Source organism: Hyaena hyaena, unplaced genomic scaffold (assembly GCF_003009895.1).
Source record: "Hyaena hyaena isolate Hyena2069 unplaced genomic scaffold, ASM300989v1 scaffold_33, whole genome shotgun sequence".
Lineage (NCBI taxonomy): Eukaryota > Metazoa > Chordata > Mammalia > Carnivora > Hyaenidae > Hyaena > Hyaena hyaena.
The window spans coordinates 4,443,561-4,468,319 of record NW_024080666.1 but is presented as its reverse complement, the minus strand read 5'-3'; the positions used below and the strand labels follow the sequence as shown (position 1 = coordinate 4,468,319).

The 24,759-nt window shown below is 41.4% G+C and overlaps 1 protein-coding gene across 1 annotated transcript in view; it reads right to left on the bottom strand.

Annotated features, from left to right (window-relative positions):
* PSTPIP2 (proline-serine-threonine phosphatase interacting protein 2) overlaps positions 1-24,759 on the bottom strand; it is a 76,073-nt gene continuing 51,314 nt past the window's right edge. The window contains exons 5-15 of the mRNA XM_039228825.1: positions 22,941-23,047; positions 18,479-18,541; positions 11,645-11,743; positions 11,035-11,080; positions 10,037-10,116; positions 7,328-7,426; positions 6,343-6,439; positions 6,144-6,225; positions 4,763-4,797; positions 3,403-3,460; positions 1-927 (exon numbers count right to left, since the gene is read on the bottom strand). Of these exons, the coding sequence (XP_039084756.1) occupies positions 3,411-3,460; positions 4,763-4,797; positions 6,144-6,225; positions 6,343-6,439; positions 7,328-7,426; positions 10,037-10,116; positions 11,035-11,080; positions 11,645-11,743; positions 18,479-18,541; positions 22,941-23,047 (758 nt within the window). The 3' untranslated portion in view covers positions 1-927; positions 3,403-3,410. The remainder of the gene's footprint in view (positions 928-3,402; positions 3,461-4,762; positions 4,798-6,143; positions 6,226-6,342; positions 6,440-7,327; positions 7,427-10,036; positions 10,117-11,034; positions 11,081-11,644; positions 11,744-18,478; positions 18,542-22,940; positions 23,048-24,759) is intronic.

The window sequence follows — 24,759 nt, the reverse complement described above, 5'->3', positions numbered from 1 at the left end:
TAGTCCCCCCACACACACACAGTTTAGGAAATCAAATTCAAATGGGCTTAACCACTAACTGTCACAATTTTCACTCCTTTATGAGTAATTCTGCCCCTACTCAGAATGTCAACTCCCTTACCTAACTGTCCCAGTTGTATGTAAAATAATGACCATGCTTTATAATCGGTGGCTTCTTAGATTAAATTAAATAGAGTACTCTGAAGTTCAGGACACATAGGGAGTCCTATAAAAATAAATCTGACATTTAAACCCTGGTTATTTTCCCAACTGAAAAGATGCCGGCAGAAAAACATTTGGCGTCTGAAATTTCAACACAAGCACCAATGGCCTCTGGAAGGATCAGTAAGAATGGCGATGTGAGGTGAGCTTGCACTCCAGTTTGGATTCTGTCCCTAATCATTAAGGAAATTGATTTCACACTTCTGGGCCCTATTTCCTCATCTGTAAAATGAGAAAGTATAATCAGATGGCCTCCAAGTCCTCCAGGCAAAAAGGAAGGTGATTTAAAATGGTGCGCCACCGAGGGTGTGTTCCGCTGTGAACATTCCACAGCCATGCTGTCCCCACGGCCAACTAAGCCCCTCCAGGTTCATGGCTCAGACCCCTCCACGGCCACCGCTGTCCCCCCATAGCAAGAGTCAGGGCTCCATGTAGATAACACAATTCACTCTCAACGTTAGTAACCGCCTGGGAAAGAATAATTCTTCGGTCTGGGACAATTTGTAAACTTCTTTTAAGAATTTCAGAACTTTACTAACCTAAGTTGATCTAAATGTCTACAATAAATTTAAAATACCAAAAAAAAAAATTATAGCAAGGTTTCACTTGGAAGTTTCACGAATGACACAGTTTGGCTAAGGATTCTACTGTTCGGAGTGCCTCCTCCCACGCTGTAGAAGCATCAGCCCAGAAAAGGTTTGTTTTCTGAAAGAAAATAACAAAGAAATTTCATTTGAATGAACCATCACATCAGCTCCTCACTCCTCTCCTTGCCATATTCTTCAATGAGAATAAGTATGCTTTGGCCAAAGAAAACACATAGTGAGGAATAAGTATTACAAGTGAAAAAAATGAATTGTGATAACAGCATTGCTTATGGTAAATAATACATGTATTTATAGTTTTTGATACTCAAAAGTTATAATGTCTTTCCCTAAACATGTTAGAATTAAAAACAAGCATAGCAGCTACATCAACAATGCTAAGCAAACCACAAATTCCTGCCACCTTTCTATTTAAATTCCCACATGTTCCTATTTCATTTCCAAAGGCTCAAGCTATTTTTAATATCATGATACATTAGCTAGGTTATTAACTAAGATAGGCTTCCTTCCGTAAAATTCTCTTCAACTCCATCAATGATACCTGTGTATGTTGAGCCCTGTTGGTTGAGCTTGCACATGTTAATGAACCCCATGAAGTGACAGAGCTCACATGTGTGGGCACTAGCATCTTGCACCTGAGCAACAGGTTCTTGAACTCAGAGGAACTAGAGTTCCTGGGTCAAAGGTTGCTATTAAGCAACTAGAATGTGTGCTTGATGCAAATAGGTGAGCGTAGGAAAGGAAGCAGTTAGAAAAAACCAAACTCTCCTAGCTACCAATGGCCTACTTGCAGCCATCATCTCCATGGTCCTGTTCCTGAGGGCAGATTTCACCTCGGAGTCCCAAGTCCCTGTTTCCCCATGTCCCTTTCTACCTCTACTATGGGCCATGCCTCTTTTCATGAGAAAAAGGGAGCCTTATGAAATGAAGAAATGATGGCCAGTTGTAGAGACTCCAATTTGTGTGCAGGTCAGAAAGTTATGTATAGTTAGAGGCTGAGGTATTTTAGGTCTTCCATTTCCATTAGCTTTCACAGCAAAGTTGCTTAGATATTAAACACATTTATTAAGCAATTTAAGGACGTATGTTTCAATATAAGCACATACTAGCTGATCATTTCTATCTGATCAAAACAACATGGCTCTGTCCCATCTAGGTAATGGCCTACTAGTCACAGACACTTGTGTCTGGAAGACTGAAGATAAGCAGTATTTGATGTGCTCACTTGAAGAACCTTTCAGTGTTATAGAGCACTGAAGGAAACCACCATGGAGCATTATTCAGACCTGTTTTGGGGGCAGCTGGATGGCTCAATCAGTCTAGCATCCAACTTTGGCTCAGGTCATGCTCTCGTGGCTTGTGAGTTTCAGCCCCACATCAAGCTCTGCGCTGTCAGCATGACTCTGCTTGGGATTCTTTCTCCCTCTCTGCCCCTCCCTCATCATCATTCTCTCTCTCTCTCTCTCTCTCTCTCTTTCTCTCTCTCTCTCAAAAATAAATAAACATTAAAAAACAAAACTTGTTTTGTTTTCTAAATTGCAGTAACAGCAAACCAGGAAGGGTGGGGGAGAGAGACGGGCGCAGTTCCTGAATCCCCTGGACTCCTGTCACCCCTGGGAACATACTAAGATCAGGAATGTGCAAGACGATCAACTCTTGGAAACAGTCTTTTACTAAAGAAGTAATGAAGTTTCACTGCAGACAAACTGGAAAACTAAGTAAACAAAAAAAAGAACTACTACTTGCCTGGGAATATATCCTCTCAAGCTGCTTCTTTGCTCATCTATCTGTATATTGTCATGTCCCCAGACACACCCGTTTGGATTAAAACATTTATACTTCACAGAGTTCCATTTAGTATTGCTGTTTTGGACTCGGAGGCATTCACTCACATTAGTGAAGGTGAAGATGGGCTCAGGACACGTTACAAGTGCCTGAGAGGCAAAGACAAGCACCATCTCGGCAGCGATGGCTGACCTCATACTTTTGCTCTAGGAATCCCTGTGGTTTGCTAGCTTGGAGCAGTCATGATCTGATACCGGATGACCCCTCTAATGCCCTCTGTGTGATAGGGGAGTGTGACAGTGTTTGCCTTGACTTTTCCCCTTTGGGTGATGGGGGAGTACACTAGAGGCTAAATTACTCAAACAGTGAGGATCATGTGAGTTGTGTGAGCATTGCCTTAAGTGAGCATCAATCATTCATAATTGATGAAGGGAAAATCTCCTCATTCAAGTAGGTATGGCATGGGCTCCAAGCCCCCGGCCATTACGGGACCCAGAGAGGCCATCCAGCAGGACCACACTGGGGGTCAGCCTGAGGCAAGGCCTTGCTGCCTGCAGTGGTGTCGTAAAGCTTCAACATGAGAGACTCTTGAATGCTGAGAATAAACTGCGGACTGATGGGTGTGGGAGGGAGGGGAGCGATGGGCATGGAGGGGGGCACCTGTGGGGATGAGCACTGGGTGTTCTATGGAAACCAACTTGACAATAAACTATTTGTTTAAAAAAAAACACACACACAATCAATACTCTAAATGCAACTTGCAAATTACATGAAAATTAAAGGTTCTTACCACTGATGTTACTGATAGATCAGACTGTAGTTATCAACCAAAGAATAATCAGGGTCATCTGCAAGGGCAGAACAGAGCAACATTAAGCTAATACTGCTTAGTGGTAAGATTCTTAGTCCTTTTCAAATCAAGACCTTGCACTTTAAGATTCTAGTGACTGCCCTTTTGTAAAAAGAAACATACCTGCAAACCTACAAACGAAAGTCATGACTACACACGGAAGATTCATGCATACATTCTGGAAATCACCATCATGATTTCATTGCCCTTTTTCATCCATGTGCAGATAACAACACTTAGAGTAAAGCCATCTTCAAGGCTTAACCTAGATTTCAAGCTAAGACATAGGCAAAAATCAGTCCCACATTATCAGGTGGTAACTGTTTTATAAAAATAACATAACTTAGGGACGCCAAGGTGGCTCAGTCAGTTAAGCATCCAACTTCTGCTCAGGTCATGATCTCCCAGTTCATGAGCTTAAGACCCACATCGGGCTCTACTCTCAGCTCAGAGCCTGCTTCAGATCATCTGTTCCCTTCTCTCTCTGTACCTCCCCCACTCACATACTCTCTCTCATCCTCTAAAATAAATAAACATTTAAAATAAAATAAAACTTAACTCCTTATATTTTTACAAAATAGTATAATTTCAGCCCCTAAATTTCTTTTCAGTCACTGAAGTTTTATTAGGCCGCTACATGCAGCATAAGTTCCCTCTTCCCTTGAACATAGATAAGTAGACCTTTCTTTTACTCAAAATATGGATATTTGTTGAGCACCTACTATGTGCTCAGGACTGTGTTAGGTGCTATGGGTGATACAGGAGAAAACCAAGTACCTACCCTCAAGGATCTTATAATTATCCAAGGAATAAAATTAACAACAACAACAAGAAATGCTAAAATGTGTGGTTGTCCTAGAGGTATCATAGGAGTTCTGATTTAAAAAGAGACCAGCGTGATGATAGACCCAGTTATGGTCAGTATACAGATATATACTATTAGGTTACATGTTTCTAGACATAACTTCTATCAGTTATGTTTCTGTGTAATCCAAAGGAAACTATACTTTTCTGTTCTGATGGTTCAAGTTGAAATAATCTCTTAGGTCAGACTGCCTTATAATAAGTTTCTTTTGGTACTCCAGGAACTGAATTCTCTTTGATAAGCTATAAAGTAAACCATTAATTACCAAAGTCCACTCTGTGACAAACAGTATTACATTAAGATCCTGTTACAGGCTCATTCTCTTGAGAATTTATTTCTATTTATTCCCCTTTCCCTTTATTTCATCATTCTAGCTATTTGACCTTAAAGAGAACCTGACATTAGCATTCTGAAAGATCTTTCTTGACATCATACCTGGTAAATTTTTAGGAACTGGGAGAGGTCCTCTCCTGTAGGAAATGAAAACCAAAGACTTTCAGATAAGTTCTTGTTAGTTTTCTAATTTTTGTCTTCACACCACAATCATATTGCACCCGAACCAGATCTAGTTTCTCTTCTGAAGAGTCAAGAGAAATTCAGATGAAACAAAAGCCTGCAACACTGACCTACCAGAGTCTAGGCTGCTGACATACTATTATGCTGTCGAGCAGGACACACAGCAGTCAGGAAGCACAGAGCCCCATCCCTGCAACCCAAACAGGCAGGAGGAAAGTCTTTGCTGTGAGTGTGTGGTTTCTTCATCTCCTGGTACCTCAACATCTTCACACATAAGATGAAAAAGCCAAGCAGCTCCCGCCTCACTGGGAGGATGAAATGAGCTCATTCACATGACCTGTTCTGAAAGGCACCTGGCGTTCTTAAATATTGATGATGACCATGCAATTCTCCCTCAAATACTCCCTTCTCTTTTTAAAAACTGGAATGGAAATTCAACAGCTTAGATTTCAAGGTGACTGTGTGTGAAATAGAAGCTTCTCTTCTCTAGGGATTCTTTGGCGGGGGGTGGGGGGGACACACTCTTTCTGCAAAGGGTCAGACAGTAAACAATGTAGGCTCTGCTGGCCAGTCGGGCAGCTCTGTCACAACTCTGCTAACTCTAATGCCAAAGTAGCCACAGAAAAAATGTAAACGGATGAGCGTGACCAGGTTCCTATAAAACTTTATACGAACACTGACACCCGAACTTCCTATCATTTTCATATGTCATAAAATAGTATCCTTTGTTTTTTCAGCCACTTATAAAAACCATTCTTTACTCTTGGGTCCTACCAAAACAGGTAGGTCAGTTGACTCACGGGGGGCCAGAGTCCTGCTTTCCACATGCTATACAAAAAGTATAGGATTCATGTGTGAGTCATAATAATCACACTCAAACATGATAGAGTCCTACTTAAACTATGACTGGTAAAATCCACTTAACATTTGTCCTAAAAATGCTACTTCTCCAAATCTAGCAACCTTACTTAAGCAAATGCAGTGGTAGATATATTCCAATACCTCTTAGAACACTAATGATAACAACATTTATTAAAAGTATTTTCTTCAGGGCGCCTGGGTGGCTCAGTCAGTTAACTGTCCAGCTTCAGCTCAGGTCATGATCTCACAGTTCATGAGTTTGAGCCCACATTGGGCTCTGTGTTGACAGCTCAGAGCCTGGAGCCTGCTTCGAACTCCATGGCTCCCTCTCTCTCTGCCCCTTCCCTGCTCACATTCTGTTTCCCTCTCTCTCAAAAATAAATAAACATTTAAAAAATTTTAAGTATTTTTCTTCATGTGAAAGGTAGGTGGTTATTACCTTGGTAAGCTGGGCCCTGGAGACTTTCCCTGTGGGGTTGTATTCTTCTGGGGGGAGTAGAAATTCTCATACACAATGGGTGCTAGGGGAATCGAGAAACAAAATATTAAGATGCTAGTGTCTTCCATTCTCAATGACATGTGCACAAAAGGCTAGCAGAATTGCTTTAAAAAATGCCCAGCCCCACCACTCCATTCACCTGGTGGAGTCTGGCCAGTTTTTTGCTGGTTCACAAAGTACTCAATGTCCTTCTCAATGCTGCATACCTCTAAGCTCTTACGGACTTCTTCATACATCTGACAAAAAGAAAATAAATCGTGCATAGAGGTATGTCTGTGAATAATTGTGGCACAGATTATTAAAACAGGTTTGATGAATGGCTGACTCTTCCAAATTTTGCTTTGAAAAGAAAAAGAGACATTCCCAAGTCTCAGACTCCCTATATAAAGGGATTTCTCTGATGCATATCTGCTATTAAAATTGTTTTAAAGATGACAAGAAATGTGTCTCTGTGGCTGCATAAAAACCTTTGCAGAAAGATTTGTTTTTAGTACTGATGGGACAAAGAAAATAGAGACCAAGACCAAAGCCACAAACAAATGCAAAAATGAATTAACTTGGAAAAAAGCTCCTCTGGTCAATTCCATAGGTGTTCTAAGTGTTTAATTTTTCTACTAAAGTGAACGTCCCATCCAAGTGAGGGTGGCTATTTCTTAGCAAAGAAGGTTGTGATAATTTGATTCTACCCTCTGAGGTCTAAGAACCCCATGAGGATTCCTGTGCACAAGTTAAACCTGGATATTGGCTCTGGGAATGCTGCTGAAGTAAATCTTGAGCCCTGGCATGACCATTAGCCTGGGCATATGGGTCAGTCTCCTAGTGCTTGGTGATGTCCCAGAGTGACCCTCTGTATGACATCTCTGTCTTCCATAAATTAAACTAGATTTGGGTCTCCCTTCTCTGCTCTCCTGCCCTAACTCTGAAATCCTTAAAGAGAAAGTCATGGTAGCAAAGCAGATCAGGAGTCAGGCAGTTAGGTGTTTATTTGGATCTTTCTATCAACTCACTGTGTAGGCTTGGGCAAGTCACTGTACCTCTCTGGGCCTCAAATGAGGAGGGTGGACTAATAAATGTCTATGGTTCCTTCCACTCTAATGAATCCTCTGTGGATGTTTCTGACTTACGTTATCGTTTGTGACACATTGTTGTGACAGCTGATTCACGTGTAACCACAATGCATTCCGAAAGAATTTAATTCGTTCACATTCTTGAGCTTCAAACATCTGCGGAAACATAACACATGTCTGTACATATACAGAGAAAGGTGATATTTGTCTAGACTGGCTATGACTTAAGAAACAATTTCAACCCTCATTATCTGTAAGCCTATTGTCCCATTTAACATATTCCCCCTGCTACCAAGGAAACTCATAAACTCTTACCACAGGCAAAGAATGCAAAGAGTATTCTAATATAGTATTAACACAAACAGGATTGGATATAGTTCTGAAGGTACTGATGAGCCCAGATGCCAAGGTTCTAACCTGAACTCCAGCTAACCTTTCCAACTGCCTGTTGGGTATCTCCCCGTGGGCAGCTTGCCAGAGCCTCACAGTCAGATTCCCCTATGACTGAATTCAATTGGCAGGATGGTTGTAATCACGGAAGTTCAGGAGAACGTGGGGGAACCTGCACTTCCATCTCCGTTTATGTTAGAAGTTTTCTTTTATAAAAAAAAGTTTTTTAAAAAAGACACTGCCTGAACAATAGCTTCTTGTACATAAGCAAGTATCAGTTTTTGGAAAATCAATCTATTATTCTATAAAGTGGATGCTATTCAACAGCGGATGTTACATATTAATGTATTTTTTAAAGGTTGAATATAACACCATTACATTTTAAAACTTTTTATAATGTAAATCTTCAAACATAGACAAGAATAGAGAAAATGGTATAATGAAAGTGCACGTACCCATCAGCAGATTAAACATTTGTCAACTCACAACCGATTCTGTTTTATGATATCCCTACCAACTTATCTACTCCCTAGAGTATTTTGAAGTAAATACATTATTTTACCTGCAAACCTTTTAGTATTTATATGTAGCATATATTTTAGTATTTATTTAGTGTTTAGTATTTAATATATTTAGTATTTAGCATACTTAGTATATTAGTATATGTAGTGTTTCTTATATTTTCTTTTTATGTAGCATATAAATAGTAGATTTCACATTATTTTTATTATAGAATACTTTGCATACACAGAATCATAGAGAGCAATATAACGAATACCCACATACTGACCACCTTGCTTGGTCCACAAGTTTGGCCATATTTGCCCTAGATTCTGTTTAAGCACCTTATATGCTTTCTCCAGTCTCGATCCCCTTTCTCCTTCCCCATGGATAACCATTCTCCTAAATTTTATCATTCCCATGCAGGCTTTTATAATATTTATGTGTCTGTAAAAATGTATCTGATATTGCTTTGTATGTTTTTAAACCTTAAAAAGAGGGACTTATTCTAGGCTTTCCCATGAGCGCGGAATTAAAAATGTAAAGCAGAAAAGAGTGTTTTAGGAAGGGGATAGTGGCCTCCAGTGTTAGATAGTAGAAACAGGCCAAATAAGATCAGGAGCTGCAGAGGCCTGCTGGACCTCACACCACGGAGATCTCTGGTTCCTCAGCAGGCAGCGGCGGGGGCGACAGACCCCAGACGCAGCAGGCTGGGACAGGCAGAGGCAATGAGGATGTGAAGACAACTCCTTCAAGAAGCCTGGCTGTGAAAAGAGGAGAGGGTAGCAGAGAGAAGCAACAGCCAGTAGGTTCTAACACCAAGAATGAGCTGAGTAGTACAAATGACTATATAGGAAGTTCACACTGAAGGGAGTTTTGCACGGGCATAAAGCAAAGACAGCTGGATGATGGGATCTTGAGCCCAGGTGGCAGGACAGGATCTTGATAAGGTGGGAGCAGCCCCTTTTCAATTAACAGGAGAAAAGGAGGGGAGGGGAGTGTAGATCATCAGTTCTCAGGCTTGAATTTGGACCAGAGGACTTATAAACACAGGACTGCACCTACTTCAGCAGCTGGTCTGAGAATTTGCATCTCTATCAAATTCCCAGATGATGCTGATGCTACAGGTCCTGGGACTTCACTTTGAGGACCACTGGTAAGAAAAACTATAGACAGGCTGAAAGAAACTTGAGGAAGTTTCTAAGTTATGTCTTTATTGTCTCTGGGAAATTGTAGGTAAGGTCACATGCTAAAAATGGAGTGAGGAGGTAATGGTGAAATCAAAGGTGTAAGGAGAGTAAAAACTTCCCTTTTTTAATGTTTATTTATTTTTGAGAGTGCCAGCAGGGGAGGGGCAAGGAGAGGGGACAGAGGATCCGAAGTGGGCTCTGCGCTGACAACAGAAAGCCCAATGCAGGGCTGGAACTCTCGAACCTAGAGGTCATGACCTGAGCCGAAGTCAGATGCTCAACCAACTGAGCCACCCAGGTGCCTGAGTGAAAACTTCTAGTTCACTTTCTGTCTATCACCTTGCATTCTTCTCACTGGATAGAAAGTTCAGGCAAGGCTCTTGAAAAATAATCACTTAATCAGCCATGAACTGATTCAGCTATTTCATGTTTTCACTAACTAAACATTAGAGGAAGTCCTTGAACAGAGTCGGACACATTGGTCAGGACTGGGATGGGCAGAAAAACGAGGTTTGGAGGAAAACATTCCGGTACCTTCCACCTTACACTTACATTTCTGATTTTTAAATTTGGCCTGAAGCATTTCTCTGAGAACTGGGGCCCTGTAATAAGGTGGTGCATCTCTGGCAAAGTGGGCTACCCAATTTCTCAGAGGAAGACCCATCCCCTCCCAAGCAGCCGGTACCTCGCAGGCCTTGATGTGCTCGCTCTGCCAGTCTTCGCGGACTTTGTCCAGAAGGTTGATGTGCATCATGTACGCCTTGTCTGCAGTGGAGGGCAAGGGCCTGGATTCAGAAATCAGGCAGGTGCGCGCCGCGCAGAACTACTGCCCAGCTCACCCCAGATGGCAGACAGCACTCGCCAGAGTCACACTTAGCTCACAAGACCCCACGGAGCTCTGAACAATGGGAGGCCATATCCATCTCTCCCTCTCATAACATCTTTGTAAAATAAACACTTTCTTTTTAGACATTAAACCAAGTCAATTAGCAAGAAATGGGTCAAAGGGGAAGAAAAAAAAAAAGGAAATGCTTCAAGGAAGGAGAAAGAATGTTGACAGGAACTTCAGCCAGGGTTCTCTTTGGCTAATTCAACCTCAATAGTTTCCACCCATTTCCATTTTCAGGAAGATTATTCAGTGAGAGGTACAGAGAACTATCAAGTTACTTTGGCTTTGGATTTAGAGATTTCTTAAGTAACCATGGTCATGAGAGCCTTGTCTCCTGCAGGGTACTCTGGGATTAGAAGGCTCTGCAAACACCTGGCTTGGATCCCAGACTTCATCCATGACAAGGCCTCGAAACATGGCTGTTTCCTTCATAGTAGATAAGACTTATCAGGGCTGAAATGGGTTTTTTAGACAGATGTTCCTAATAAATCAGAGTGAGCATCTGATTACAAAGCAGCTGTCACATGACCACTGCCCCCCCCCCCCCATTCAATTACAAGGCCCAAGACCTAAGCAGACAGTGACCAGAACCTAATGGCTCACTTTCCCAGGTCCTAATATACCTTATCTCCCTCCGTGTCCTCCCTCCGTATCTTCCCTCCTGATATTTTGTTAATCCCGCTGTCTGTCCATCATTCTTATATGATATATAAAAATACCTTTCCAGACAGATTCAGTATAATGTCAGCCCCCTCCCCACAAGTTTCCCCCATCCCTGGGAGCAGCCCCCTCACCTGAGTCTTCGACTGCAGTCTTCGAAGTTGCCAGTTTCACGAAAAGCTGTGAGGACACACAAAGAACGAGAGAGATGAGGAGTGCTGGGTGGAGCTCCCTCAGGCAAAACAGACTTGAAAGCAATGGCTGTGAAGAGATCCGTGTAATCCTCATCTTACCTGTGTTTCTCTCAGCAAATCATTCAACTTGCCCTCTAACGTTACCATTGGAAAAGGCCATCAAGCATCTTGCCCTACGGTTTCCTAAAGACACACCCCTGCTCTCTGGTTGCGGACAATCTTCAGCAGATTCCATGGAATGAACAGTGCAACCAAGCAGGAGGTGGCCTGCCTACAAAGAATACTTCAGTTTTGTAGAAAGATGAAAAAACCAAAATCCTCTCCCCTACTTCCTATCACCCCAATCCCTTCCCCATGGCCGTGCTTCTCCAGCTCCTCTCGAACCCCAAAACTGTGACAAGGGACATTTGGGGTCAGAGGATCCTGACAGCCCAAAGCAAGATATTGCCAGGGACTCAGGATGCAGATCTTTTTCATTAACGTTAGTAATTGGCTTTAGGTTCAAATACACAACTCTCAGATTTTTCAGGCTGTCGGCTCGCACAGGTACCTTTTCCTGCTGCTTTGGGTTCACTGTGTTGGCGCTCCGATGGACAGCCTGTTCTGCTTCATCTTTGTCTCGGCATTTCTGCACATAGGTCTTCTTTGCCTTTGTTGTTATGCATCAAAAGAGGAGCAAAACAGGTAAGAAGAATGTGAGTCAGCAAAGCAGCAGCCCCAGGCCACTGAGTCCAGCAAAGGACAGGGCGCTCAGGTTAGCGCCGTGATCACTGCTAGATGGTGGGCACCCCAGCAGCAAAGGCTCTTGCTTATCTATGTGTGGAAGGGCTCTCTAGCCCTTTTCCAAACTACGCATGTGGTGACAAGCCGATCAAGGAAGTAATAACTCCAATTCGGCAAACACGAAGTAAAAACCCGTTTAAAAACTGACTGGAACAAAAGATGGGATTTGAAATACACAAAATCAAAATATGTATGTAACTATAAGGTGTATAATCTAGGGGCGCCTGGGTGGCTCCGCACCTTAAGCGGCCGACTTTGGCTCAGGTGATGATCTTGTGGTCCATGGGTTCGAGCCCTACGTCAGGCTCTGTGCTGACAGCTCAGAGCCTGAAGCCTACTTTGGATTCTGTGTCTCCCTCTCATTGCCCCTTCCCCACTCATGCTCTGGGTTTTCTCTCTCTCTCTCTCTCTCTCTCAAAAATGAATACACATTAGAAAACAATTTTGAAGAAATATGTGTAATCTACCGTTTATGTAACATAACTCTCAGAACTTAGATGCAATCACTTGACATAGTAATTACAATTATGCTTCGACATTCTAATGTATCCACTGTAGCAGGTGACAAGGGCATGGATCCCATCAACTCTGTCACTCAAGAATAGCCATGCTCCTTTTTGATTTAAAGAAATCTGTTTTAGCTAGTTTACTTTTTTATTTTTATATTTTAAGTTTATTTTGAGAGAGAGAGCATGCATGGGAGGCGGGGAAGAGAGAGAGAGAGAAAGAGAGAGAGAGAGAGAGAGAGAGAGAATCAGAAGCAGGCTCCACACCAGCAGCACGGAGCCCGATGTGGGCTTGAACTAATGAACTATAAGATCATGACCTGAGCCGAAACCAAAGATCAGGCACTTAACCGAGTCTCCTAGGTGCCCCTGTTTTAACTAATTGAAAAGTAGACCCCGGAGGCACCTGGGTGGCTCAGTCGGTTAAGTGTCCAACTTCAGCTCAGGTCATGAGCTCACAGTCCATGGGTTCAAGCCCCACGTCGGGCTCTGTGCTGACAGCTCAGAGCCTGGAGCCTGCTTCAGATTCTGTGTTTCCCTCTCTCTCTGACCCTCGCCTGCTCACACTGTCTCTCTTCTCTCTCACAAATAAATTTTAAAAACATTAAAAAAAATTTTTTAAAAAGTAGACCCTGGTCTATCCTATGCTATCATTACTACTATTAGTATGAAAATAGTTCTCAAACTATATAGTTAGCAAATCAAATAATTTCCTGTTTCAACTACTGAAGTGAAGACTTAACTTGTTCAAACAAAGGAAAGCTGTGAGTCAGCTAATAAATAAAAATGCTGATGCCCCCAAAACTGCCTAAGAATGAAGACTCCTTTGCAGAGATGGTTTGTGCTCATCAAATATTTCATGTGTGTTCTTGCATTTCTCGGCATCCTCTGTAACTCAGCTAAAGTTAACCTTCCAGTAAAAAACCATACCATTCTCTATATATGCTACACACACATAGAAGATTCATAATTTTTCAAAATTGTAAGCACATAAGATATTCATGAAACAATTTCTTTTGTAACAATATATAATAGACATTTCTCTATATCAAGCATGATCCTTATAGCTGAACATTTCAGTGATTGTAAATACACACACACAAACACACACACACCCACACATATGCTATAACTTTAACTCTCTATCGGTGAATACTTATCTCGTTTCCCATTTTTTAAAACATAAAAATATTCTGATTTTGTTTTGGGTAGTATGAATTTATCTATATGGGTCAAATTCCTAGACATGTAATTGTTTGGTAAAAGAATATGTATATGTCCAACTTCCTTCCAAAATGACCACACCAGGGGCACCTGGGTGCTCAGTTGGTTAAGCGTCCGACTTTGGCTCAGGTCACGATCTCACGTTTGTGGGTTCGAGCCCCATGTCAGGCTCTGTGCTCAGCTCAGAGCCTGGAGCCTGCTTCAGATTCTGTGTCTCCCTCTCTCTCTGACCCTCCCCTGCTCATGCTGTCTCTCTCTTTCAGAAATAAATAAAAACATTAAAAAAAAAAAGACCATACCAACTGATACTCCCACCAGTAGTATAGGGAGTAAATTTCCTCACTTTTACCGACACCAACCTTGGACAGTATGCCTGAGTTTTTATATATCACAGGAGAAAATGTCAGAAAATAAATGAAATTGTTTTATTTGTATTTATTTCATGACCACTAAGGTGGTATGTCCTTTCTACTTCATGTCTTTTACCTGCTTTTCTATTGCAGCATTCTTTATTTTCAGTGGATTTTTGTTCAGTTTTTTAATGCTTATTTTATTTTTGAGAGAGAGAGACAGAGCACGAGTTGGGGAGGGGCAGAGAGAGAGGGAAACACAGAATCTGAAGCAGGCTCCAGGCTCTGAGCTGTCAGCACAGAGCCAGATGCAGGGCTTGAACCCATGAACCACGAGATCATGACCTGGGGAGAAGTTGGATGCTCAACCAACTGAGCCACCCAGTCACCCCTTTTTCCATTGGTTTTTAAGAGCTCAGTCTATATCAGGACCACTATCCAGCTATCAGCTATATTTGTATATATTTGAAAAATATATACAAATATTTTTCCCCATTTGTTATCTCTCTTGAAACCATGTATAAGATATTTTTCCTTTTGCTCTAAAGTAGTCTTAAATATTAATGTTGTCAGTTATCAATCTTCCTCTACCCTGCTTTATTTTTTAATATGCCGTATTAAATATGTTTTCTCTGTTGCTACATATTCATAAAGGTCATATAACTAATCTTTCTCCATTTTTTTAATGTTTTATTTACTTCTGAGAGACAGAGAGAGACAGCATGAGCAGGGGAGGGTCAGAGAGAGAGGGAGACACAGAGTCTGAAGCAGGTTCCAGGCTCCGAGCTAGCTGTCAGCACAGAGCCCGACACGGGGCCCAAACCCACAAACCATGAGATCATGACCTGAGTCAAAGTTGGATGCTTAACTGACAGAGCCACCCAGGTGCCCCTCTTTCTCCATTTTTTAGTCATTGAATAATTTATAATTTTCCTGACTTTAGGAGTGAATAAGTTCATGCCTTTACTTTTCGTTTTTAGGATGATTTCCTAAACATAGAGTCTTAGATTCTTAGTATAAGATTGAGGGGATATGATCACATTATGGCTCTAAAAACATATCACAAAATATTTTTTTAAAGGTTATACATACAAGCTTCTGAGAAGATGGAAAGACGTAATTTTCCCTATTCCTCCACATAAGAACAATTACAAACCCTGGACATTCTGTATAAAACAAACATAAGACTCTGAAAGGCGGAGAGAAGGCAGACTGGCTGGCAACCCTGGTCTGAGAAGGGTGACCCACCAGTAAGTTCTCTCGGTTTTCTTTTTGCCTCATATGTCACAGACTGAGTGCCAAAGAAGCAGGCAACCAAAATGGCAATGAGTAAAAACAAGAAGTCCCAACAAAAACCTGCCCACTCTAGTCATAAGACCAGAAAAGGGACAGGCTACCAGGAGAGAAACTTCTAGCAAATAACCATTCTACTGCAGCCAAGCACCACCTAAAAAAGCCGAAGCCTCCCCCACCCACCACACATCCAGCAGAGGACAAACGGGAGTCTAGACTTCCACTCTCACCGAGCTATAATGAGATGCCCCACTTCCCTGCCAACATGGTGTCAGAGAAGGACAAATAGGGAACTGGAACCTCCATTCCTACCGGTAGGTAACAGCCCTACACATAATGCCTTGGAAACCATGTCAGCAGCCCGGAGTCCTACCGCCCCTGTCTGGCAGTCACAGGGGTCCCCTCTGCCTGCTGGGCTGGTGTCAAGAGAAGGTCTAGTGGAGGGTCAGAACTTTACCTACTTCCCCGTAGTAACACGGCCACACTGACCCTGTGCTTTCAGTGGAAGCCAACAGGGGAAACCTGGATTAGTACCCCTATATAGGAGTAATGAGTCAAGGGACTTCACTGTCACCTGCTAGAGGTGTCAGAGTCATCCAGCTAAAACAGAATGTTTAAATAAGATCTAGAGTCATGTAACATAATACCTAAAATGTCCAAAACCAAATTACTATCACTAATCATACCAAGAACCAGGAAGATCTGAAACTGAATGGAGAAAAAAAGGGCCTTCAGGGGCACCTGGGTGGCTCAGTCGGCTAAGCGTACGACTTCAGCTCAGGTCATGATCTCACGGTTCATGGGTTCAAGCCCTGCGTCAGGCTCTGCGCTGACAGCTAGCTCAGAGCCTGGAGCCTGCTTCAGATTCTCTCTCTGACCCTCCCCCGCTCACACTGCCTCTCTCTCTCTCTCTCTCTTTTGTGATTTTATAAACAAAATCATAACAAAAAATTTAAAGGTCTTCAATAGATGCCAACATCAAGATTTCAGAGATTGTTAAAATTATCTGACAAAGATTTTAAAGGAGCCATCATAAAAATTCAATAAGCAATTATAAACACACTTAAATGAAAAAATAGATGATCTTGGCAAAGAAATAGAAAAACCCAGCAAATACATAAAAGTTATAAAGAAGAACCAAATGGAAATTACAGAACTAAATAAATACACTAATGGAGATTAAAAAACTCAATGGATAGGCTTCAGAATGGAAAAGATAGAAGAAAGAATCAGTGAAGTGGAAGATAGAGCAATAGAAATTACCTAATCTGAACAACAGAGAGAAAAATAGTCTGAAAAAATGCATAAATGGGACATGCAGGTGGATCAGTGGGTTAAGTGTCCAACTCTTGCTTTCAGCTCAGGTCATGATCTCACGATTCCGGAGATCGAGCCCTGCATGGGCTGTCAACATGGAGCCTGCTTGATATTCTCTCTTGCCCTCTCTCTCTGCCCCATCCGGCTCATTCTCTCTCTCCCTCTCTCAAGAAAAGTGAACTTCAAAATAAATGCATAGAGCCTCATGGACCTTTGGGACCATAATAAAAGATCTCACACATTCATGTCCTTGCAATCCAAGGAAAGGAGGGTGAGCTGAAAAAGTACTTGAAGACATAACAGCTGAAAACTTCCCAAATCTGACAAAGGATATAAAACTACAGATTCAAGAAACTGATCAAACCCCAAACAAAATAAACCCAAAGAAATCTATGATAGGATACAAAGGTGAACTTCTGAAAACTAAAAAAACAAGCAAAAACAAAAAAATTTAAAAAGAAAGAAAGAAAACATCTTAAAACATAAATGACACTTCACTTTTTCCTGTAAGGAAAAACCTATAACCAGTAAAAACAGCCTTTGACACTGAAAGGGAAATCAAGACATTCTCAGATGAAGAAAAACTAAAAGTATTTGTCACTAGTAGACCATCCTGAATATGGCTAAGTCCTCTAAGCAAAGGAAACTATAGAAGAGGAAACTTTGGAACATCAGGAGGAAAAAAAGGACACAGCAAGAAAAAAATGAATTAATACAATAGTCTTCCCTTTTCTTGAGTTTTCTAAATAATTTTTGATAGGGGCACCTGGGTGTCTCAGTCAGTTAAGCATCCAACTTCGGCTCAGGTCATGATCTCGCGGTTCGTGGGTTCAAGCTCCGCGTCAGGCTCTGTGCTGACAGCCAGCTCAGAGCCTGGAGCCTGCTTCAGATTCTGTGTCTCCCTCTCTCTCTGACCCTCCCCTGCTCACGCTGTCTCTCTCTCTCCTTCTCAGAAATAAATAAAACATTAAAAAAATTTTTTAATAAAAAAATAATTTTTGATAGTCGAAGCAAAACTTATAACACTAGCATGGCTCTGCAGGCAGGCAGAAGAGATAGTTAAGAAACTTGTATTTCACTAGGGCTTTCTGCTGAATTGTGAGAAGCCTCGCCCCAGATTACTCAAAACATAGAAGGTGTGGGAACATCCATGTATGGACCGATGTTATTTCTGTAATTACATTAACATCATTCCCTATTTCACAGTTGCTTTGGATGTGCCATGCATCACAGAAAAAAAAAAAATGACACAAAGCAGACTGCATATGCCATCGACATTGGTGACATTTTCTTTTGTAACTGGGTTACCAGACACCATGTCACAGTCATAGAACATCATGATGATACTTCTGTACAAATATGGAATCATGGATGTTTCAGTAACAGAGGTCACTGTGTCCAGAGTGAACAGATTCAGGAAAGCTAGAGGGAGGGCCCTGTAATTTGTCCTAGCTCTGTCTTGTTTAGTGTTGTTGTGTTGTTTTTTTTAATAGATTACTTAAGGAAGGCTTTTACAGTTTTCAGATCTTGAAACAGGAAGGGCTCACTCAGTAAAATAGGTAAGAAACCAAGATTCAAAATAGTCACAGGGGGAAAAGCTCACATCCAACAAGGAAATGGCATGTGGTATAGACGCTTTTGTGTCTTGACCTGAAATATTTAAATTGACTTGTAGACTTTCCCATGTTATCAGAAAGTCACCATCATTCTGTTTCGTCTCTCTTGTTCCATCCTTAGTCTTTCCAAGGCCTTAAAAAGAAGGAAAGTCAAACTTCTCGAGGTTGTTTTCCCAAGCCACTGCACCAATCCATACTATTATTTAAGTATTATTTTCAGGAATATGCTCATATACACCACAGGATTTCAGAAAATGTCACCATGGCAAAAAGAAGGCAATAAACTGAGACTCACATCCATAGTTTTCTTGAACTGTAAGTTCCTTTGTTTATGGGCAGCATCCATTATAAGCTCTGTCTGTGAAGAGAGGACAAGCACTATTAATAAAAACAAGTTACTGTTACTGCCAGCTTATCTTGAGGACTAGGTGTTCAACATGGATTATCTCACTTAGTCCTCACACACCCAGAAGGTAGATGTGCTATTTATTATCCCATTTTTACAAACAAGGAAACTGTAGCAAAGAGGATAAACAAGCTGTCCAAGGTCTTCTGGCTGCTTAACGACAAGGCCCGCCCTTGAACTTGGGCAGTGACCATTGAGAATCATTGGTCATCCTTGGATCTGTCTCTTCAGTAAACTTGGAATCAAGAAACTAAGGTTTCAAAAAGAATTTTAAAACTTTTGTTAAGGCGCCACTCATATTTACTTATTCTGTAAGTCTATGTCAGCCCAATAAAATTAGGGACTCATAAATATTCACTCCTCCAGTAGCCATCAATAACACACCCTAAACCAGCAAGAAGCCCAGGCAGTATGCAGAGAAGAAATGTTTGTAGGACAGCCTAAAAAAGGTATTTTCCCCTTTATCCCAGCTAATCCAGGAAAGGTAAACTGCTCTGTTGAGTTCACATGGGAGCAGTGTCTTTGTTGTGGCTGTGATATTAACCCTTTCATTACTAAAAATAATGGTGCTAATATGTCTCAGACCTAATAGTAGTTGCTATTTATCAAGCATTATTATGTGCTAATCAGTTTTCATACATCACAACCACTGTGAGTACTCTTATCCCCATTTTCTTAATAGTAAACTGAGGTGGATTAATTTACCCAAGCAAGTAGTAGAGTTGGGATTTGGGCACAGCCTGACTCCTGTGCCCTTGTTCCTAATCATTACCCTAACCCACCATTATTCTTAGGATAGCTCTATACAACCAAACGGGTATACAAAAGACCAAGAGGTGCAATGATTCAAAATGAGCTATGGCATTGCTCTTGTGCAAAATGATACCATGCAAAATAATAATACTGAGAATGATGTTCAAGTGTGGTTTCTAAACTTCTTGTGGAGATTAAATTTTTGTCTGTTACAAACACAAACATGGTTGGATGGATTTTCAAGATATCTGGATGGAATGTCTGGGATGGTCTCACTTCAAATATAAGCTTTGTGGAATACATGAAATTCTGTTGGGGATCCCCAATGGGGCCTTCCAAGAACTGAACAGCCATCTTCCAGCCCAGCTGAAATTGAGGACTAAGATGTGGCCATGCATCTGCTAACAGTGAAGATACTGTAGACACAGAGAACAGACATGGGCCCCACATGCAGAGACTCCTAGGAAGGCCCTTGTCATCACAAACAGGAAGCTGTGCGGTTCACATGAGCACCTCCATTCCTCTGCCGGGAGGAGGAGCTGGGTTTATGTATTAACGGTCCCTGATTTCCTCAGGCTCCATGGAGCAGATCAGTCAGCAATGTTGGTCTATTCTGTGGTCCCTTCCAGTCCAAAAATATACATTGCCTTTCTTCCAGTTTGGGAGCTACCACTATTTCATAGTTTACAGCCCCAGCCAGGCTTCCTTATGTCCAACTTGTACATAACACCTGCTTCCAGCACCTCTCAGGCGGCTACAAAGTTCCATTAGCCAGAGCTTATCCCTTCATCTTCCTCTCTGCCTTCAAGGATCCCTGGCATCTGTATGTGAACAGGACCCTAGAGAGAGGTAGTCTGGCTCTAACCTGACAGGTGTGATCCCTGGGGCCCACGAGGTGATATTGCTCAAGGCCATTCAGTGACACCAAATCCAACTCTGTTACCCCACTTTGATTCAAGTCTCCTCAAGTCTGTATTCACTTATAGAATGGCCTACTCTTGGCAGGTCTTGTAAGGCCAAACCCAGTGGAAATCTAATTGTCTCATTACTGATAACACAAAGTAGTACAAGATGTATCACCCTCTGCTCTAGGTGGGGAGAAGCAAAAGGGGAGGGGAAAGGAAGAAAAGGTATATAAATGACTCAGATGGACCTGCAGTAAATGATTGAAATAGCTGCTTAGTGGTCTGTCTGCATTCACACTGTTAAAGCTATAAGCGTCACTCCGTGTAACCAAGGACATTCCTTTCTTTGGAGATTGCTCGCTACACAGGCAGAGCACCATTCTGCTGTGCTCAGCTCAGTATCAGCAGAGAGGGTAGAACAGGTAGAACAGAATGTGGGCACCAGAGGAGAGTGACTGAGCGTGTGCTGCCCCGTCAGCCTGGCACACTCTGGGCTAGGGAAGCAACCTCAGTACCCTAAAATGCCCAGCCTCCTGAAAGTGGCTCTTCCCCCAACCTTGCCAGCCCCCAGAGACGACAGTCTGTCTCTCATCAGCCTCACCTGTGCCGTCACTCACACTGATGCTTGTCGTTTCAGGGTCTCCCCCCAGGAGCCCCTGCCCCATGTGAGGTGGCACCTTCATCTCCCCTACTATTTAAGGTTTATCACGCTTTATCATAATGACTATGTCACATCATTCTCTGACCATGCTCTATGCTCTGTGAGGGAAGAACGACCATGTCTGTATTGTTCACCACCTTTGGAAATCTAGCTGTCCAAGTGAGTAATCCACCACTAACTTCTGAGCTATATTACCTGCCCTTCCCCTTCCCCAGTTTGCGAAAAGGAACCAATGGTTTTCCTTGACAAGTGGAAATGGCACAATTTCCAGAAAGTGGAAGCCCAAAACATGCAGTGAAACTGAAAAGCTAGCACTGACACATTTTCTCCCAAAGTTTGATTTAAAAAAAAAAAAGGTATCTAAAAACAGAAGTGGTACAACCCAGAATTCACTGTGACATGAGTAACTAGAAATTTATTTACTAATAAACTTTAGACTTCTTCGCGAAAGTTCAGAAGGCTTTTCGCTGCTGTAGAGAGCACATGGCAACGAACTGAGCACAGCCTCCTGTATTACAGAATTCAGAACACAGTCTTCCAGCTATGAGAACTTGATCTTTGTAACTTGTTAGGAGGGGAAGTTTCAGAAGCCTTGCAAAATTAACAAAACTCTCCCTGAAATGACCAAGGCTACCAAAGGCACTTGGAAACATGAGGAAATGACCTTATGCTCCTCTTACTAGAAATCACATGCATATAGACTCTTGTGTATTTTGCCCCTGAAAAATTGTTATTTCTCTAGGTAGGTGGGCAGTGCTGGCAATGTCAGGCCTAAACAGGTTGATTATCTAATGGGTGGGTATAATATACATATTATTTCTGCTCTAAAAAATTATTGAGGCCAGATGCATCTCTCAAACCTGATACATGAATTGTGAGTGTGTGTGAAACCACCGATCTTGTATTCCTTATATATTGGTCTCCACCCTTTCTTCCTACAAAGAGGCATAGATGTAAGGCAGGCAGGATCTTAAGTCCGCCATCCACTCCAAATGCCAAACGTCACCAAGGAAGCTGGAATTAGACTCTGGCTTAGAACCATAGTCAGAGGTACTAAGATTGGCATATGGGTAGACTCAGCCTTAACAGTTGGAGCTTTATTGGATACACACACTACAGACAATAACCTTCAGATGGTCAAGGGCCAGGATGAGAATGGATTTCCAAAAAGTTCATGCAAGTCTGTCGGGGATACCTGGGTGGAAATCTTTGGGCACCAAACAGAGAAAAGCTGGCCCCCCATGTGAAGCTGTGGTTCCAAACTTGTAGACCAGATGTAAAAAAGGAGATATTCTAGAAGAGCTCTCATTGGCTGTCAGGCCAACTTGAATGTATAAGTCATTTAGCAACCAAATAGAAGGGAGTCAGAATGGTGGCTGGTCTCTTCTGAAGAACACTTTACTACTATAAATCTGGACTTCTTTTCTTGATCCTTCTAACTTCTCAGACATTTGCCAGTTTTATTAACATTTGTTACTCCCATCTCCTTCCATGTAGTTGAACAGAGTAAATCCCATCAACGAAAAACAGCCTATGCACATCTGCTTTGAAGACAAAAAGGACTTGGCTTTTCCCCTCAGTTTCCCAATTTGTAAAACAGGTTGAACCACATGGTCTCTGGGAGAATGTGGGTCTTCTCTACACCCTACCCTTCTCTTACTGACTTGTCAAGGAGGAGGAGTGTGGTCTGGGAGCTCACCAGGTTACATGCCCTAGACTCTACCGAAGACAAAGGGTTTCCCCTTGCCAGTCATAGTCTGAATAGTGGCAGCAGATATGAAAAGAAGAAGAAGACAGCCAGACCCATAAATCTTACAAGAATTCAGAGAGAGCTGGCCTGGGTGCTTATGGGCACAGAGACAGAACCATCTAGTTGGGTCTCCACATGGTTTCCCAATAAATAATCTCATAGTTTAAAAGAGGAGCATGGCTGCATGAAGGCAGGTGTGAGCCAAGGAGTTTGGGGAAAAAAACAAGCCCGGAGTTTTCTGCCATGGGAAAAGCAACATCTTAACATATATGCAAATCCAACCTTTTTCCGTTGTAGCTTTTGCTTTTCCCTGAATTCTTCCATCTTTCTGGCCTCTTCTCTTAGAGTCTGGGCAAGCTGAATGTGACATTGTGCCACATTGTCTACCTCTGCGAAAAGATTTAAAAAAAAAAAAGTAGTAAATAAGATCTATGTATGTCTGGATTGAAATCTACAAAAACCACACAAAACTTATTTATGGAATACCGGAGCAAGTGGTAAGATTAACCTACTTCACTTGGTCACCAACGTTTATCAACTCCCTCCATTTGCCCTGCCTTGCCTTGGCCACCAAGACGAAGGCTAGCAAATCTTTACCTTAACCTCCGACCGCTAACTGTTACTAACCTAGTAACAGGCCAAGGCCCCAGCTCATGGAGCTTACATGCTGAAAGACATCACTAAACTACAATCACTACAATTTCAAATTCAATACTTATTTCTCATTAGATGACTCTAATAGTCATTTCTATCTCTAACATTTTCTAAGCCTGAGCATTTGTAAGAAAGGTCACACACAAAAATTATGGCTATCAATGGTTATTTCTAGACAGAAAGATTATTGGTGAGTTTTCCCTTATTTTCTAAGATCTTTGCAATGATCATGGTTTACCTTTGTAACAGAAAAAAAAATTCTTACTTTACTCGTTTTAAGAAAACAAATTGAAGCATGACTTTAAGTCTAGAAATACTGACAGATCTGACCTAAGAAAACAATTTGAACTTGTGTGTCAAAATAACCTTGAACAAGGTTCAAAGATACATGACAAGTTGAAAAAATATTAGCAATTTATGTAAAGGAATAAACCACTATATTAAAAGAGTTTTCACAAATCAATGTATATATACATATATATTTTCCAGTATAAAAAATTGGTCAAAGAATATGGTGTTTTTTAAGAGATTGGCTAAATAGCTAATAAACATTTGAAAATGTATTCAACTTTAAAGCTATTGGAAAAACTGCAAAACCTTAACCCCCAGAAATGTATAATTTTTACTTTTCAGTTGGGGAAAATTTTTAAAGTGTGAAAATTCTTCATATTGGCAAGTATGTGGAAAAATAGCACTTTTGGTGGGAGAGAAATCAATACAACCTTTCTGGAGGAGGTCTGGCATTTTTTATAAGATCAAAACTTTCAAATGTGAAAGAATGAGGCAGATCTCTAGGAAGTGAAATGGAAAGATGCTTAGATAATATTATTAAGAAAAAAAATTGTAGGAGACAGGTATAGTATTATCTCATACAGAAACTCACATCTATGTGGGTGTGCCTACAATTTAAGAGAGAATTGTAAATGTGTACGAAAAGCCTGGAGAGATATATCCCAAACTCCTAGTGTGACAAAATCACTGATATTTTCATTTTAAAAATGATTTTAAAACATATGCTCTGCCTTCACCCACAGATTCTGAACCACTGTCATGGTATCATCTTATTTATTTATATGAATTGATCCATTTACATATGTTTAATTTCATAAAAATATCTGGAGTCACATTCACCAATAACTGCTTATCACTAGGAAATCAATGTTTAGGTATTTACTATCTTCTTGATAGTTGTCTCACTTGAGTTTTTAAGATAAATATATTTTTTTAATAAGAAGGAAATAAACTATTGTCGGGGGCGGAAGTAAGTCAAGTAATAGCAAGTACATAGGCTTAGGAATCCCAGTCTACACAGAAGCTCCCTTGGTCCCATGGTTAGCCTTGCAGGGCATATAAAAAACATGAAACAAACATTTCTACCTTTAGAAATGTATTCATTAGTGAGTTCAAGAGGGAAGAGACACCTTCCATGGAAAGGTTAAGATGAATA